We start from the raw sequence: 19,614 nt of genomic DNA, 5'->3' as shown, positions 1-19,614 counted from the left end.
AATCTGATGATTTTTAAATAGAACATAATTAAAAGGTTGAATACAAATCCTGAAAGAGAAAACTCTATGAAATATGTAAAATCTTTAATAGCAAGGCCTTTAAATGTCAGTTTACTGGAAGACTTGAAGTGGTCAGGGTGCATAGAGTCCTCATCTCTTTACAAGGCCTCCTCAGAGGCTGAGAAACTTACTTTGAAATGTCAGCATTATCAGCAGATTTATATCAGATTTAATTATTAAAAAAATAGAGTATCTAGAATTTGTTTTCAAAGGTCATGAGCTAGCGTATATTCAAGAAATATCTGCCCTAACTTCAAAAAAGGAGGAAATAATAAAAGCAAGGCAGGAACAAGTTTCCCAATATTATCATTCATTTCCTAAAGTCATTCTTCTACTGATGCTACCTTCAATGGGGTACTTTAAATTGTGGCTGAAAAATCTTCCTGGCAGCAAAAGACTTGGAGATGCTGGTCAACAGCAGCTGAACATGAGCCAGGTGTGCCCAGGGGGGCCAATGGCACCTGGCCTGGATCAGCAGCAGGACCTGGGCAGGGATTGTCCCCTGTGCTCGGCGCTGGTGAGGCCACACCTCAGATCTTGTGTCCAGTTTTGGGCCCTCGCTACCAAAAGACTTTGAAGTGCTGGAGGAGGTCCACAGAACAGGCACTGGAACAGGAGGTACTTAAAAGACCTATAGATATGGCACCTGGGGTCATGGTTTATTGGATTACACAGTGCTGGATTAGCAATTGGACTTGATGAACTTCAAGTTCTTTTCCAGGTTTCTTTATGATTCAAATTATTCTAAAACACACTCCATTTCCTTGGGTTTGAACTCTAAATCTGAGATAGGGTACACAAATAATAGGCCAAAAAGAAAAAAAATTTCAGGGGAAAATTTTAATAATTGTGAAAGTATTGAGGACAAGAAATAATAGTAAATACTTAAATTCAATGACAAGTGTGAAGGGCTGAACAAGAAAATGTAGGTATCACTGAATAATCGGATTGTATAAATGAGAGATTCTTGGGGTCATCTGGAAAGAATTATGGAGTAATTGCAAAAAATATGCATTTTTTCTAGTCATGGGAGCTATAACCTCATGATACTTCCATCCCCATATTTTCTGTGTTTTAACCTAGAGATAAAAGGAAGGAGAACAGTTTAGAGTAATGATATAAGAAGGATGAATCTTTCATTCATCCTGGAATGAATCATCCTAGAATCTGGGATGATATGCAGAGAAATTTTAATAGTGTGTTGCAGGATGCTTGCTTGATGATAATTTATTAGTCTGGCTTTTCTGATAAATTTGCCTAATTCATTATTATCTATAAAAATCTGATTTGCTTTGGGAATATGACATCTTTTCAGGTGGCCTCATTGTGTAAGAATACAGTGTGTGTTTCTATTTGTTTCACGAGCCTTATACAAGAGTTATAAACACACCAGTTCCCTAAAGACTCTTCTAAACAAAGGCATGAGCTAGCATGTAGATACAGGAGCAGATTCCCTTACAGGCTCTAACTGCATTGCTGCTGAATGACATGCTGGTGAGCTGCTTCATTAAGCTGAAACATCAGAGGATTTGCTGGTGGAAATGCTCCTTGATACATCATTTAGTTATTTTACTGACAAGAGATTTTCAAAAAATGAACTGATAATATATAACCTGACTTTTTGTAGCTACAACATTCCTGCTTTTTCCCAATGATCTGATACCTTTAAGACACAAGTGCAGGGAAAAATATGCAGATAGACCAGGCTTTAGCATGACATCCTTTTCATAAACTTCCATAGGAAATCTCATTTCCATTATCTCATTTTAGGAATCAGCCTTGTACAAAAACAGTGGTGTAGTGTAGAGAAACTACAGGCAAAAGAGAAAAAAATATTCTGGATATTTTAGATACTTTAATATTCCTATTTGGCTTTCTGTATTATGGGTGTCTTTTTTGTTTGTTTGGGTTTTTTTTTTTTTTTTTTTTGTGGGAGATGGGGAATCCTGTCACTATAATTGAAACAATCTTTTTGAATTGAAGCTTTGCTTTATTCCTTCCCTTTTTCTTTATAAGATCAATGTATCAATCCACAACCTGCCACAAAGAAAGAGACCAAGAGCCTCTCAAGATGTTAGGCTGATATTTCACTCAATAGTTGAACTACATATACTCTTTCTTTCTTTTGAATTTTAAGACTGCATTAACATCTGCCATGGCAACCTTTTGATTATTTGTACTTTTTCCGTGGAGATGATGCCTGGGAAATGTTCCTGTGTGTTCAAGAAAACTAACATCTCCTCTGAAGTCATAGGGATAGCACAAGTGTCACATCAGATTCAATTAGAGATGAGCAGATCATGAAAACCCCAACACATGTGGCTACATTTGCCTACATTTGCTCTTCTTCAGTATTTAGTGTGTTGTTAATCTCAGGGGACTCACAGGCTTAAAACATTTTAAAAGGCTTCTTGGAAATATTCTTCCCATCTTTTAGATTTCATTTTAGTGATGTTTCTTCTCAGTATGTTAGCTGTTTCAGCACTTCCTTTTAGGAAGGACTGATAGTCTATTAAAGCACTATAAAGGTGTTGTTTTTTTTTTAATCTTATTGAAAAAATTAAACATTATGGCCAGTTTGGGAAAAATATCAGAAGAAATTATTAGGTGTAAGAAATAAAAACCATATTCATTTCTATCCCCAAGTAGGGGTGGGCAATTGTTGTTTTGTTGTTTTTGGGGTTTTTAATATGTGGTAAGGAGAACACAATGAGAAAGACATAAACTGAAAGAAGAGACATTTTTGTCTTGCAATGCAAGATTTATGAGAACGTTTCAGAAGATAAAACCTGATCTTCAGTCAGTCATAGTGGAAATGAAGTCACATTAGACAGCTCATTTACAGTTATATGCCTATGGCTTTGCCCACAAAACTTCAGTGTCCTTATATGTGTCTGCCCTCAGTTTGAACTGCTTGATTCAGCATGCACACAGTGAGGCAGAATATTTTTACAGGGCTGCTGTGCAATTCATGGCATATGTGACTTTAAATGATGCCCTTGTGAATGAAAACTAATCTGAATGTAACAGAGAGCAGAGATTTAAGGTTGTTAAGTCTCAAGCAGGTATAAAGAATTCCTTTCTTATGAAAGACCTTGCCATATATTTAGTTTTTAAAAGGTATTGATGTGTCTGTTGATAGATCTGAATACATAGGATTAAAACTATGTATAGAGAAATAAAGAAAAAAAACAGCATCCTTGCATTTCATTACTTTTTTCTTTTTTTTTTTTTTGCTCAGCTCACATTTACTCTGAGGAATCTCAGAGTTCTCAGTATCAATATTCATCTGGACAGTGACTGTGTAGATTAATGTTTCAAGACTGCAGTTTCAGGCTGCACATAATTAATTTTATTGCAATCTACTGTAGACTATTGCTACTGCATTACTGCATTTTCTTTTTCAGACATTTCTATTAAAACGAAGAAACCAAACATAAAAGTATGCCAAACATAAAAGTATTGGAGTTTTTCAAGGTACTGCAATTATCAGCTGGAATGCTATAGTTTTTCCTTCTATTTTTATAATTACTTATGATTCCTAAATAGGGCCATCGATGTCATCTTTTTGTTACTGAGGGCTTTCCAATGACAGTGCTTTATTTTCAGAGTCCTCTCATGACACTTTAACATAGCAATCTGAACCCAAATCCATTGTTTTACTCTAGATTCAAACCTTCTCCACTGACATTGGCATAAGATAATCATCCTTGGCAATGCTTGAATAAACGTTCAGATGAGGTAGTTGGAAGGGTGAGTGCACTCCATGCACTTCACAGCCAGGCCCAGGACAGCTCTGAGAGCGTGTGGAACAGGCAGCAGTTCTGGCACTGCTACAGAATTGTAGAATGGTTTTGGCTGGAAGGGACTTCAGACATCATCTGGTTTCAGTCCTTCTGTCATGAACAGGGTCACTTTTCACTAGACCAGGTCGCTCAGGACCCATCCAGCCTGTTCTTGAACACTTCCAGGGGTGGGACAGCCACAGATTCCGTGGGCAACTTGTTCATCTTTACAGTCAGTCAGACCTCCTCTATATCCTCCTCAGATATCCCTTCCCTGACAGAAGTACCTTGTCTTCACAATTATCTGTCTATGACAAAATTGGCACAACAAATATAGGAGAAAAAGAAACACAAGCTCAGAATATTAGCAAGAAAGTACATGGAAATGAGGAATTCTCTTAAGTTTTGAAACACAAACCAAGAGACGGAGTCTTTTTGAACTGCGGGTTGAATTCAAAGAAACAGCGCAGACTTCATGAAAAGAACTCCATGTCTCTCATGTCCTTTGATTTCAAAGTGTAGGAATATTTTCCCTTTTCATAGCAATGAATTATTCCCCCTATTTAATCCTGTGCTATAGTTAACAATATCTTCCAGGGACATGTCAGTCATTTTTTCTAAAAATAGTCCAAGTTCATAAACATAAGAGGTTTAATCTCATTGTGTTATCTCAAATCTCAGAAAGATCAGGAGGATTTTCATCCTCAAAATGTAATTTTACTTCAATAAAACATTTGAACCAGAAATGTTCTAAAATATATATAACTCAGACTGGACAAGTAAGGCAACTATTCCTGTGAATTTTTGCCTGGAATGAAATGTCCAGACAATAAACTGGCTTTCTGATTTTCAGACAATTTCCCAAAACCTTGTCTTCCTCTAAGAAATTAAAATCTTTTGTAGTTATTTTCAAAGGAGAATCTGAGAGCACTTTGTAAAACAGACATAAATCTAGATCTTTGAAATTATAATTTTTCTATTATTAAGTTTGTGCATTTCGAGGCAGCCCCATTTTGATGCCCAGATTAGTGCGATTTTGATATACAGGTTGAATTAAGATTTCCTCATTGCATTTATTAAAATCTAACAGTTAGCTGGTCTCTCCAAATGATAGTGTTTTGCATAGAGCAACTGTATGTACCTCTCATGTGACCACATTAATCTAAAGCTAAAGCAGCAGTGTAGGAAGAGGAGCATGGAAGTCAGTGGTTGATGTAAAAATATTATCTTCTGGCTGGTTTCCAGCAGGGTGACTGATTGTGGTGACTCTCACTTTCATTACTGCAAGAAAAATTGTTCAATATATTTTAAATGTACATCAAATCTGATAGACACGGAATGTGAATTTAGTCACTTTTTCTCTGAGCAGGATCAATATGTCTGCAGCTGACTGGTATTTCTGAAGTTGTATATTAATTTTTAATAAATCTTCAGAATTGGTTACTTCACCTTTTTATTTTTTTTAACTTTAGTTTGCTTCAAGTTTGACACATATTTGTTTTCAAGCCATTCATCAGTGATAGTTCAGAAGTCAAACATAAGATGAGCTGTAAACTTGATTTATGATCAAACAGCTTTCATTTAAAAGGCACTGACCTATCAATCCCCATTGTTTTTAAAGAGGAATATACCAATTTTGATTAAAATGATTTCTTGACTCTAAAGCGGTGGGGGTGGACAATGGGGGGTGGGGAGGGGTGGTGCGAGGGTGGTGAAAAACAAAAGCAAAAAAAAAAGTGAGAAGGAAAGAGAAAGAAAAAAATCAAGAGGGAGGAAGGGAGAAGTGAATCCATGCATGAGTAGATAATAATATCCAGGACCTACGATTCTTGCCAAGAGACTTGAGAATTCCCTTATGCAAGAATAGGAATCCAAGCACTCTGTTCCTCCTGTGTGACAGCCATGTTGATAAGTACTACCTGGTGGGAAGAGGATCTTCTCTTTATATTTTTAAACATATTTAAAGGATTTTTGTTCTTTGCATACAGTGCAGAACAGGAAGTGCTTTCAAATAGTGGATATTTTTGTAGGACACGAAAATTATTGCCTTTGTGCATCTATTTATAAAAAAAAGAATAAAAGGTGTTTTACTTATTTAAGAGACCAGACATAGTTGTAAGTTTTATACATTTCGTTGGGTCCTTTCTTGCTATTTAGTAAAATTTTAGAAAGATAGGATTAAATTATGCTTTTTCTGTTCAATTTAGTAGATAACTGTGTTTGAAAATAATATTGATTTTGAACAGATTCTCACATGGCCTAGTTAAGAAGTCGTTCCCCATGATTTTAAGGATATGAAAAAGTTATTAGGAGATAGATAGGTCTACTCCAGAGTTTCTCAAAACTAAACGAGGATTGCAGTAACTCTGCGGCATCTAGAGAAATTCCCACCTCTGCCTCAGTCCACTGGAATTAATATGCCAGAATGTACTTACATACATTTTCAGGCTAAGAAATGGGTCAAATAACAGACACTAAAGGCCCTATTTGACTGAGGAAAAGTTTCAGATCACCTTGGAAAATTTAATATTCAAGCACATATAGCTATTAAAATTCTTTTCCTTGTCTATATAACTCATATTTACAGTAGTTCCCTACAGTCTAAAGCTCTGGAATGCAGAGTACCCAAGGATTCCAAGTACAGGTGAAGGAGTTGGCCCTGGGAAATGTGGTTGCTTATAGGACAGACATACAACAGTGTGTGGTTGGTAGACATCTAAAGGAATGCAATGCTGGGATACTTTCCCCAGTTTCGAACTTTTAGAGTTGCGTTTTCTTACTAAATATAAATTGTTACTGTCTACAAACATTGGTAACTCTCCCATTAAAATAAGCATATGACACAATTAACTTCTATTGTATCTTTGTTTTACTATTGATTAGGGGGGTTTTGTACTCCTGAGGGATGGGGCAGAGTGCACTCTAAGCAAAATGTGAGGAACAGGTGAAGAAGTAGAGAACAGAGATGCTCCTTCAGGAAGCCTTGAAATGTTGGAGAAAATCATGGAGTCTAATAAAGACAAAGGCAACATCTTGGTATAGAAGTGGAATAATCCCATGTAGCAGAGCAGAACCTGGGACTGACTGAGTAGGAAAAAGCTTTGCATGAATGGTCCTGTCAGCTCAGGTGGACAGTAATTTGAGCATGAGCTGGTGAAGCCCAACTGCACAGCTCTTGGCAAGACTTTAGCCAGCATGTCCAGGAGAGTGAACCTTCCCAGTCCTGTAGTGTCTGTGAGGCCACACCTGGGAACACTGGGAAATTTTCAGCTTTTTGCTGTTCAAAAAAGACAGATGTACTGAACCAAGTCCAGTGCAGGGTGGTTGGCAGCTGGAACACCCGACGTGGTGAAATCTGCACCCACCGAGAATTTCAAAATGTGACTGGATGAGGTCCTGACAACCTGCTCTATTGGATCTGCTTCCAGCAGGAGGCTGGATCAGTCAGCTTCCAAAGGATCCTTCCACCTTCTTGCTCCTGTGATTCTGATACATCAGTTATGTGTCTAATTTATTGTTTTCAGTAGCATTTTATTTAATTATGTATTAAATCTCATAAATTAAACTGGGCAAAAATTTTATAACAACTTCATACTCCTGTTGAAGTATGATTTATCTTCACACATCCTGAGCCTACTCATTTAAAAGTAGAAATCTGCTTAGAGACCTGAGATACAGGATCATAAAAGTAATGTTGATCTTTGCTTTAACTGATAAAAATGCTGGGTTCTAATCTACTTACTCATTGCATTCAGATTAACTCCACAAGTTACTATATCTTTACTTACAATGAAGGAACTTTGCTCACAGTTTCAAAACAGATTTAGAAAAACAGTGACTCAGAAGATATTATCTGATGAATAGTAATTGAGTTGAGAATGACAGAAATACAAAATTAAATTTATATTCATAGTGGATGTTTAAAAAATGGCAATGTGCTGATGAATTATGAGCCTTTACAAAGAAGTTAAGAAATGGGAATGACTAATTTTACAGTTTAAGAAGAAAATATATTTTGAATCCTTTTCCCTTCCACCCACTTAGCCTTTAAGGAAAAAAAATAAAAAAAAGAGAGAGAAAAACAGATAAAAAGAATTAACATTGGTGTAAAAAAAAGTAGCAAGCCAGAGATGATGCCAAAAATCTTTCAGCTCTCTCAAAAGCCCGTAGTGCAGAGTGATTTCCCATAGAGACTAGGAGCTCTAAGAAGAATGAACTGAGAGAAGGTTTTTTGGACCAAATACACGTGTTTTACCACTCCACTGAATTTTGTTTCTTTGCTAGGTCTGATGGGTTAACACCTCTGATACCAACTGGGTGGGTTTATGCTTTTATCATATAAAGGATAATCTCTGTAAAACAGAAACATGAGTTGGTTCCATTGGTTCCATTCCGTAATTGTTGCAAAGTTGAAATTAATGCTGTACCTTTTAAAGAACATTGATAATTTACTAAAAGACCAGAGGAAACATAATGAAAAGAATGCAAATAAATTTCTCCTTCTATTCCACTGACAGGAGACGAGTGTGTTTAGTAGATTAAGCCCATACACATATGGGTATGTGTGTGTGTCAGTAAGAAAAGGAGCATTGATTTTGACAAGTTGAAGGGAACAAATATTCTAGAGCTATATCAAAATGTCAGATGTATTTTAAATCTGCGACAGCCCATAATCTGTGTTAAAAACTGAAGTATGAATTGATGTTGAAAAGCAGAATATCAAAATGTTGCAGGTGACTAGAAAAGTTGGAAATTTCCCATGAATATTTACTACCAGTATTAAAGGGCAAAAAAAAAAATCGTTCTTTTTGTTTCAAATGGCATGTACTTATCTCTCAGACATAGTAAAAAGTACACTTGCTAACAACAACAAAAGTAGTAATAATCAATGTCATGTCTATGAATTAAGTAGACAGATGTTACATTTAGTAGGATAGCATGATTTATATACATGCATGGTTTGAACACATTTCAACACCCTTCAGAAGTTTTTTAACCACTACAAAACTCTTTCTATTCCATTATTGCATAAGTCTACTAATAATATTTCAGGGTAGACCAAAAGGGAAAAGGGAAGCCATTGTATTAGGAATCTTGACATAATTTCATTGTATCCATTCCTTGGATTTTGAAAACAGCCTTTTTCTAGTACTCCACTGAAACTCCAAAGTTTCAGTATTGGGAATACCTTTTCAAATAAATTTTTTATCAAATATTAAAAATTGTTTTAGAGTAACTTATGTTATCTATTTTTAATGACTATACATTATTGAAAAGTAATTAAATATCACAGCAAACTATGAAATTTTGAATAAAAGTCATAATAAGAGAAAATTGCGATGTCAGCACATATTTGGTTTGGGTTTTTTTCTTGGTTGGTTGGTTTGGGGATTTTTGTTGTTTTTGTTTTATTGCTTGTTTTTTTGGGGGGGGTTTGTGTGTTTTTTTGTTTTGTGGGGGTTTAAAGAGATTACTTTTTTCAATACAAGGGCCTTTAATTTTGGAGCTATATTTACTGTCTAAGCAAAAACATTTGCAGCTACTGAAGGCATGAACATTATTAAAACAAAAAAAAAACCAAAGCCTTCTTGAAATAATAGGTATAAAACCAAGTCTTAGTCTACCCAATAATAATCAGAACACTACATATGTGAATTTCTTTCTTTTCTAGCGCCACTAACAGATAAACCACCAAAGCTTTTACACCCCTTGGAGAGTAAGCTAACAATTCAGGAGACCCAGTTAGGTAAGTAGCAAACATAACCTCTGTTCAAATTACATGAAGGAATTTGATGTGTTAATGTATGATGGTAATGTGGTGGCATGCTGACATTAATAATTTAATTGAAAATACATTAAATGTATGTTGATTCCATGCAGAAATGTATCATTGACAAGTTTGCTGTTGACAAAAAAAATCATAATAATTAATACTGAATGCTAAGCTTTTGGTTACTGATACTAGGTTTTATCTTGCTGAAAATCAACAGTGACCAGAGTATCTGAACTTTTCTTTCTAAACTTTCCCTTCTCTGCATATTTATGCATATTTACTCTGGGATTCGTTGGGATTTTGTGGTTTAAGTTCTGCTCGGAAGAATTCTGCGCTTTGTTGGCAGCAAAGATATTTCCATAATTACAAAGGTTGTGCTTGGCAAATCATACAGCAAACTATAGTGTTATCATAATAGCATCTGATAATTCTGAATGTATGGATATTTATGCATAGATGAATTAAGATAAATTGATGCATGAAGAAAGCATTTTGTTTCACGTATGATTGGTCACTTTTGTGTCTTAGTGCTGCAGAGGTAATGAAGGCTCCAGAACTGAGTGCATGAGTTACTAGATTTTGCAGGATATAGCAATTTATCTCTTTTGTGGATTGGCAATGAGGGCAACTTGTAAGAAACAAACAGTAGGTTACACTGGAATTATGCTTGGGTGTCAGAACAGTTACCTATTGATAGATTTTCTAGCATGTTGGCTACAGGAGAAAATGGAAACCAATCTGGTGGAAACAAATCTCGTAGGAAAAAATATATATAAATCTCATAGAAAAAAATACTGCAAGTAAAGCTCAGTACATTCTGAAACACAACATCAGAAAAAGCAGAAGGCTTGCAAATTAATTCTGACAGTCATTGGCAGAGCATTTTATGGTGATTACCATCTTATGGCTAATAGTGGCCAGAGAATAACTCATATGTTCTATCCTACTAGTAAACTATTACTTTGAATGATTCTGGCTATCCAGGTAAACTTCTGATATGCTGATATACAGGTATTTTTAGAAACTATTATATAGAAAAGGAAACGTGTAGCATGTTTCCTTCTAGAGATACTTTCTACTGTTCTGAAGGTATTGTTTCTGATACACTGATTCAAAAAATCTTTCCTGTTTGCCAGTCCTAAATGATTTTAGGTTGTTTGAACACAAGACTAGAAAACAGAGAACAAAGTGACTGCACATTTTTTTTTTTTAATTTATGTTGCTTCCTGAGATATTTTTGATGAAAAAAAGAAAAAACAAAACCAAAAGGCAGAACCTTTCTGGGCTTTGATGTTGTCCTGCTAAATATATTGTATGGTGAAGCTATTTCAAGAAGAGTGTAATGGCTAGCTAGAGGCTTTTTGTCTATCAGTTTTAGAATTAATCTCAGTTTTGATTTCTCATAGTTCTAAGAAATATATCAAATAATTTGAAAAGAGCTGGGTTTGAAAAAGATCTTTTTCAGAAAACTAAATAGTTTTTGGTTAATATAAAAGAGTTAACTTGGAAACATCACTTTCAGACACAGATGGGAAAGTCTGACCATAAATTAATGTGAAGTTACAGTACTTAGCCTTCTATCAAGAAGCTACAATAATATATTAATTTGCTTAAAAACCTGTGAAAAACCTGTGGGAACTGGAAAAAGTGAAAAAAAAATTGATAGTTCCCTAACATGAAAACTGTGTATTTCTGCTTTTAGATTTAATGCCTTAGTCCTGCTAGATAACCTTTGAAAGGTCTTTGTTTCCCTGTGGGAAGCCAGTGTTCATTTCTGGGGGTCAGTTCATACCTTGCAAAGGTGCAGAATATTTTAATGTTGGAATAATGCCAAGGTTCACTTAGATAGCTGTTGAAGCTAGGAGAATCCTACTCAGCTGCAACTTGGGGTGGCCACATTTTGTGACCAGTCTAGACACTGCCAGAAAATGTTAGTCCTCCAGAATGTATTTGGGATGGTGTGTTTGTCCCTTACTTGGAAAATAAAAGTGTTGATGGACACTGGAGAAGTGGAATGGAGAAGAGAAGACAGAGCAAGGAACTAGAAGCTTGGGGAAATCCATGATTTCTTTAGCAGGTAACCAATTGCTGGGGAGCTGGGGCAATCCCTGCTCTCCTGCCACATTTCTGTCCTTCTCACCTTGCAGTCTTCCAGCTGGAGTTGGAAAGGAAAGAGGTTAAGTGTGTGTGTCAGGGAATGTTCTGGGGGGTCATACCTACCTTACAGGGATGTATGTAGCTCCAGGTGCACATGATGTACTGAGAAGTCAAGTGTTGTTTCACCTCCAAATCTTCCCCTGCTATTCCCCTGCTCCACAGACCCCTGTGGAGCAGTGCTGGGCACACTCCTGAAAGTAATACACACTTCTCAGTAATACCAGTGTATTTCTGTTGAAAAAAAAAATACTGGAATTCAGTTCTTAAACAGAACACCTCAATGAAATATCTAAATAGAGGTGTATCTAACTCCCAAGACATATCTAAGATGCATCTTATTCATTTGGCTCCAGCACTGCTGGGTGACAGACCTATGAGGCATAGTGGGTTCTTCTATACACAGCAATTAAAACTAATGTCATGGGACCACAAACCTGTTGTGTCATTATCTTGCTTGGCTTCCATAAAACAGCATCAGACCAGGATGTGACTGCAGGGAGGAGTTTCTCTAAGGGGTGGCTGATATGGCTTAAGTCAGACTTGCTAAGGCAAAAGGCAAGAAACCAGAGCTGGAGAATCTGCAGACCTCAATCCTAGGAACCCACAGGCTCCCATCGTGCTCAAGGTATCCAGAGCTGTTTGAGGAAAAGGTGTCATGCTATTCAGCTTGTATTTGGGAGTGTGTTAAGCATGGCTGTGCTGCAACCAGCAACTTTGGAGAGCCACAGGTGTCTTGATATATCATCAGAAATATCTGTTTATTTCACTGAATAGTAACCAGAAACGCACGAGATAGAAGCACAGGACAAAAATTGAAGGAGAATTTAATTTCTCAAAGGTTTTTCATATAAAATAGCATGGGAGAGCTAAGGAATGAAGTACAAAAACCTAGATGAGGAAAGAAAGATTAGTTTCTGGACTTCATGTTTTCTGTTTGTTACTTCCAATTTTGCAATCAATTACTTAATCCTGTTGCAAGGATAAAAAATGCTAATTACATTTAAGCTTTTCTCCTATTAAAAAGGCTTTTAGGTATATATGTGACACCACTACAAACTACTTCTCTGGAAACAACATCTGCAGATAAAATATTATGTTAAATTACACTCTTCAAAAGATTGTGTCCTGCAAAGCTTGGAGCTGTAAGATGAAGAGTGTGTTCATCTCTGAGCTACTCTGTGATCTGGCAGCAGCATGGGCCAGGGAGAGAAAAGCTGGCAATGAGCAGGAGGCCAGGGGAAGCAAGGCATGAGAATGAGGAACATAATGACCAAGGAGCTGAGTTCCACAATATTCTTCTTACCTTCAACATGCTAACCAAATCAAGTACAAAACACTGATAACATAAGACCCCCTTGTAATAATAATGAAACCACAAACCTGAAAAGACTAACACAGACCTGTTCAGGAAGGAGTTAATTAGCATTGTTCCTTGCATATCAGAAATCCTACAACTTTGTGTAACTATATTTTTAATTTTAGAGTCATGCAGTTGTTATGTATTTATGATAGAAATATATCATATCCATTGTATGTAAATTTATTTTAAAAATTATAGTCTGGGATTTTTTTATTGGTAAATTCTGAGTCTTTTCAGTTTCACCTTTCAGGTTACAGTGTTTTTCACATCAACACTGTCCGATATCTGCCCTCATCAAGGAAACCAAGAATATTATTAGCCTGATTCAAAAAAGTCTGATTTTAGTAACCAGTTGGTTCATGTCATGTTACTAAACACAAATGTGATTCCACAAAAGACAATAATGTATCTGGATTAAAAAATTACAAAACGTGAAATAATTACTTTAAACACCTTACAAGTTTGTTAGCGTCTGTCCTCCCCATTTTTCAATATGTCTCCTGGTTCTGCACAGGGCTGTAATTTGACATGCCAAAATTCACCCAGAAAAATAAAGCTATTGTTGAATTATTTTTAGCTAAGTAGGCTTGATGTTGAAAAAGAGAAACAAACAAATAAACAAACAACAAAACCAACCCCCCCCACAAACAAACAAACAAACAAACAAAAGGAAAAAAGTATTTCCAGCACTATATTAATGGACCTAAAAGATAAGTTTGTAGAGGAACAATACACTTTCCCTGTCATCTGAATAAAGTGAATTTTCCTAAATTGTATCCAACCCAAAATGTTACTTGTGACCAAATACACAGTGAATACCTGTCCTGTTTTTATCTAGGGCATTATTTTGGTAAAATTAAATTAACTATTACATAGTGAATTGGGGATTTCTTCTTTCTCACCCTTCCCTGCACAGATTCAAGATTAAAATTCATTGAACAACTTTTAGTATATTATTTGTAAGGTAGTAATAGAAAGAAGCTCCCCATCAGGGACAGAAGAATGCTGGTTCATTTACAGCACTGTGTTGTCATAAAAATTTTCCACAGAAATTGACCTGGTTAATGACAAAAGCCATCCTTAACTAGATTAATCAGTAGATGTATAAATAAATTAACTAAAGTGATATGCAGTAACTAGCAATCAGTAACTCCTTTCAGGATGGAAATTGAATTGAAAGAATATTGAGAATTTTTATTTCTACAGATTACATGTAAATGCTCTATTCACTCTTTTTTTTTCATCATATGATGAAAAAACATTTTTTTTCATCATATGAAGAATTTCAAGTTTATATGCTTACATCACATGACTTTAAACAAAATGTTACTTTTTTTTTTATCATGTGTTTCAATTGGACACTTGCTCTTTGATATATTCTATGATTAGATTAACATAATATGGGCAACAGTTTCACATGGGAATAATTAAAACTGTAAATTTAAAATTTACTTCCCCAATGCCATCTAATTTTTTTTTATATTTATCTAAAAGCTTGGATTATCCTTTCAAAAAACAACTTGGGGTGTTTGAAAAAAAATCTTTTTTCTTTTTGAACTATTTATTGCAAAACCTTAGATTTAAACAAACTAATGTTTTAAGAGTTTTTGGGTTTTTTTTGGTTTTTTTTTTTTAATGAGAAATTTATATATTTAACCTCACTGTTCTGAAACATTTTGGTTTAATATTGTATCATTTCCTGGGCTATACTCACCTAGTGAAATATTGGGAAAAAGTTTTGCTGAAAAACTTACATAGTTAATGACTTAACTGCAGACTAGTTCATAAAAAGTGAAATATTTGAAATCTAGTGTAAATGGATAAAGAATATATATGGTATTAGTATATGGAAAAAAACACGGAAAACCACAACGAAACCTCAAGCAAACAAACAAAAACAAAGAAACAAAGCTACAAGTGTTTTTGACAATTTTTGCTACCAAGATATAAATGAAAAGATAAACCAACCATTCAGGAAAAACTCACACAGGGAAATATTTATCTGATTGGACTAGAAGTTTGCATTTTGCTGTTAATTTTGCTGTCTTTTTGTCAATGATAATAGCTAGATATGCCAAGCAGCTCAAACCCTGTTGTTGTAGGCTCCAAGGACCATTATTGCAAGAGACACATTGAAAAATGGAGAGCCTGTGAAGTGTCAGAAGCAGCAATAATAACAGCATGAGGGGTTTTAAGTCAGTTTAAGCAAATTTAATAAATGTATTATTGTCTGCTTTCTTATAAATGTGCTCAAACAGGATCATTTGGATAGAAGGGAAGAAATGGTTTAAAAAGGTTCTCTTTATTTCTCTGAAACAGTACTATTAGGAAGTTCAGAATATCAGAATACCTGCTTTAGCATGTATGTATATTTTTTTCAGTCAAACCAGATGCAACCTGACCACAGCTGCACACAGACACTTTTGCATGTTCTACTTTAAACAAGGAAAATAAGTTTTAATTTTTTTCTTGACATTTTCAGCCCAGCTTTCAAATTCCAAAGGCAGAAGCATAACATTAAAGTGGGCTCCCAACAAGGGTCTTCATTTAGGAAAAATAAAAAAAAATCTAGTGAAAAGGGTGATTAGGGAAGTTTTAATCTCTAAAATCTGACTATCCAAAAAAGAAAAAAATAAAGTGTTTGCAAGGTACCCTACTCTCCCTCCTTAAAACTTTTAACCTTTAGATTGCATTAATCCAACTATTCTGTAGCTGAGGCTGCCCATGAAGGGCCGAGTACAGTTTACTGAAGAGACAATAAGTGAGTCAGAAACACTGAACTGCACTAAGGAAAAGCTTGTGGTTACAGCTCAGTGACAACATGTCAACTGATTTTCCTTCCACTCTTTTTCCTATCCCTATACCAAAAGGTATTGGTTAAGATATTAAAAATAGCATATATGTTTTAAAGCCTTCTTTTTCTCTCTTCATGCACTTGTGTCTGAGAATAAATATATATATACATGTACACCTAATGTCTCCCTGTATATATATTTATTTTCATATGGACAAAATTTGACAATGCATTTGCTCAAATTTTATCCCACTTTATCAATGCTTTCTCTGGGGCACATTTATGTGATTTAATGGTGGAAGAGTAAAACTTTTTTTATTTGTGCTACGTTATAATCCATTGAGAAACATCTGCTCTAGAGTGCTATATAGCATAATTATCTGTGTTAAACAACTGAACAGGATTTGATGAAAACAAAAGTGTATGCTCAGTATCTCTGCAACAATGTCAATTTGATTCTTTATGTTCTGATTAGATATAGGAGAATACTCTATTTCAGATTGCTTGTGTAATACAACCCAGTTTATTTTGATAATAAGAGAGAAGACTATGAAACCTGAGAAGACTTTACATATCAGTTGGATAATCCCGGATAATTTATGATTTAAACAGTCAAAAATTATATGTTCCTTACTCTTGGAGTGAAATATATTCAGATAAAGCAAAACCTTGGTAGGAATACTCTGTGGCAGACAGCAGGATATAAATTATTGTAACCAAGATCATATTAAGTACACACAGCAATAAATGCAATTTAGGCACATCTAGTACATTATTTCATGTGTAATTATAGTCCTAGAAAGACTTTAATTTTATACATTTAAAAAATCAGGAATCATATTGTTCTGTGAGATTTTTTTGCTAGATTTTTTGCTTCAAGCTATAGTTAGTGTTTCTGAATTATATGTAGGGACTTCATCATATATGATGCTGAAAAATAAACAAGGGTTTATTTGCACTTAAAAAAACCCCAAATCATCATGCAATGATGCTCTGCACAAGCATTAAAATGTTAAACAGCAAAAGTCAAACTCAAAATTTTAATATTGTGCACCATCATTAATAGCTGTATTTAAATTAACTAACTCCTCCCAAATATCTTGCTATAGGGATACAGTTCTCTTGTGAGCAGCAAAGTTAATCATACATAAAGCTCATCTCAAGAATAAATGTATTGATGAAATGACAAAAATCAGTACAGTTTTTACTCAGGAATTTACAGTTTTTACAGGAATTAGTCTGTTTTCCAGTTCTAGAATAAATGCTTTCCAGCCTTATAGGTAGTCAGCATGTGCTCATGCAGTTCCAAGGAGTAGTTTTACATGAAGCTGCATTGAACATTGTTTTTGTCTTAGACATACTGTGGATTTGTATTAAGATTTAGTGCTGCACACAGGTTTAATTCTGAAAAATCCATCTAAATCTGCATGCATTCTTAATAGCAAAAATTATCAGGGAATTGGGAGCTTGTGAGGTCACTAGAAAATAGATGGTTGTTTGAAGTAACACTAAGAGTCTGAGGGCTTAAATGCTTTTGATAAACTCTTCCAGTTTAGAACACAGTAGTGTGAATATTTTGAAGCAATCAGCTGAACAGGATCTTTTTTTTTATTTGTTAACAGATGAGTAACACTGAGACTCCAGATTGCATTCTGAAGTGCTATTCTTGTCTGTTTTCATAGGATATTATGGATGAATACACAGGACATATCATCTCAAGATATAATCAACACATATTTGTAATAAATATCCAATTTGTTACCTATGTAATTTTGCATATTTAATATCTGGGAAACTTGAAAATAAAAAAATCATACTCACAGAAATTCAGCTTGATGCCACATAGCATAATTGATATTAAAAAATGAGAATAATTCTAACAACAGTTTACATATGGCATGTATTATAAAGCTTTATATAGAATTTTTTTAGTAATGAATGCATGATGAGCTATAGGTCAGTGCACGCCTTTGTTTTGGGATAGGCTTGAGAATATTAGGATGCACATGGTTATTAGTCTAAATTTCATTTTGACAAATAAGACTGGCAGTGTGTTCAACGTTCACATGCCAACCATAACTGGTGTCCTGTATCTGTCTGAGAACACTTCAAAGAGTTATGAACAAAAGGCAACACAGCAGTATTTTCAACAATCTGTCCTCTTTTATTTTTTTATTCTGTTGCCTGAGGTACAATTCTGACAATGGACTACTTAGGTACTTTTGTTTTTTTCCCACACAAGAAAGTAAAATATCACCTGAAACAAGAGGTTTCTTGAGTACTTGGTTTTCATGCCAATCTGAACGTATACACAAATAAAAGACCAAATGCAAAAACCCCCACGCGTTAAACACTTGTTTCAGTGCTCAGAGGCAACTCATGAGAACCATGGAGCTAGAAAGTTAAAGGAGAGGGAAGGCATTCAGTTCAGTAAACCCCAAATTTAAATTTACAGCATGTAGGTGTTTGTGAGGCCTGAGAATTTACCTGGAGCTCTGCAGCAAATGTCACCTTCAAATGAATCAGTAATTTCTCCTGCTTAAAGTGTCCTTCACGTAGTTATGTGTTATATTACCAGTATGCTGGTGTCTTTCCAACAGCTAGTTTACAACAACTGAAAATATTGGAAAAGAAATATTAGACAAATTTTATACTCCCCATGAAATAAAATGTATCAAGTAACTATTCATGTTCACTACAGAAATAAATGAAGCACATACTTCAGTTAACCACTTTAGGCTTATTTAGAAAAAATTATAACAACCATTGCAAAATTACTTCTCTGTACACTAATGTAATGAATAGATTGGAGATGTGAGGCTGTAGGGTTATAAGTTTAGTTTCTTTCACAGCTTTCAAAGCAATTAATTTGAAGTAATAAATGCTTGTAATTTTTAATCATTCATTCACGGTCAGATTTTCATGAGATCTCTAAAAGCATGCATGGTACATTTCTCCTCATTAAAAATCAAAGGAGGACTAGCTTCTTGGTGCTGATTTTATATGTTTAGAGATTGGTACAAAGATACCTATAGGTTTATGGTAGAGAATTTTTGTGGGTTTCTTGTGTGTGGTTTTAATGTCCCATAAGTTTAATATAAACAGAGAATTCATCCCACTTAAATCAGAATTAGAGGATTTCTGTTTGGCAGACCTTTTTAACTCTTAATAAAGATATTCAATACTTATATAAAAGAAGACAAAAATACAACAACCAATAATATTTTTTTTTACCTTTGTCAAGTGGCAGTTAACACAGTTGATATCATAGCAACATTATCCAAAATGCCATTTACAGTATCCCAATGCTTTGGAAAGGTCAGGCACTTAAAAAAGCTCATAAATGCAAACATTTTCCATTATGTCATACTCAAATCAGTGAGATTATTCTTCTTAGCAAAAACAAACAAACAGAAGTTACATTTAGAAAGGCAAAATCCAAGACAAAATATTTTGGAACTGCTGTTAGGGAATAAATTATCTTTAGGGTTTTTTTAGAATGTTCAGAATAATTTACTTACTATAGTAGACACACATGCAAATGTGTTACCAACAATAATTGCTCAACCTAGTTTAAATCAAAAACTAAAATGAGGACTAAAATGTTATTGTAGTAGTTACTGGAAGGACACGGGCGAGGCATAACTCAGTGTATTTGAAAGACTTTTCCAAGTGTTGACACCCA

At 34.8% G+C, this 19,614-nt stretch overlaps 1 protein-coding gene across 5 annotated transcripts in view; it reads left to right on the top strand.

Annotated features, from left to right (window-relative positions):
• IL1RAPL1 (interleukin 1 receptor accessory protein like 1) overlaps window positions 1-19,614 on the top strand; it is a 680,356-nt gene that overhangs the window by 512,669 nt on the left and 148,073 nt on the right. For all 5 annotated transcript variants that reach the window (XM_068179827.1, XM_068179828.1, XM_068179829.1 and 2 more), the window contains one exon: window positions 9,517-9,591. In XM_068179827.1, coding sequence (XP_068035928.1) covers window positions 9,517-9,591 — 75 coding nt within the window. The remainder of the gene's footprint in view (window positions 1-9,516; window positions 9,592-19,614) is intronic.

The sequence above is a fragment of the Anomalospiza imberbis genome, chromosome 2, assembly GCF_031753505.1.
Source record: "Anomalospiza imberbis isolate Cuckoo-Finch-1a 21T00152 chromosome 2, ASM3175350v1, whole genome shotgun sequence".
In the NCBI taxonomy this organism is placed as follows: domain Eukaryota; kingdom Metazoa; phylum Chordata; class Aves; order Passeriformes; family Viduidae; genus Anomalospiza; species Anomalospiza imberbis.
This window is presented reverse-complemented; position numbering and strand designations above follow the sequence as displayed.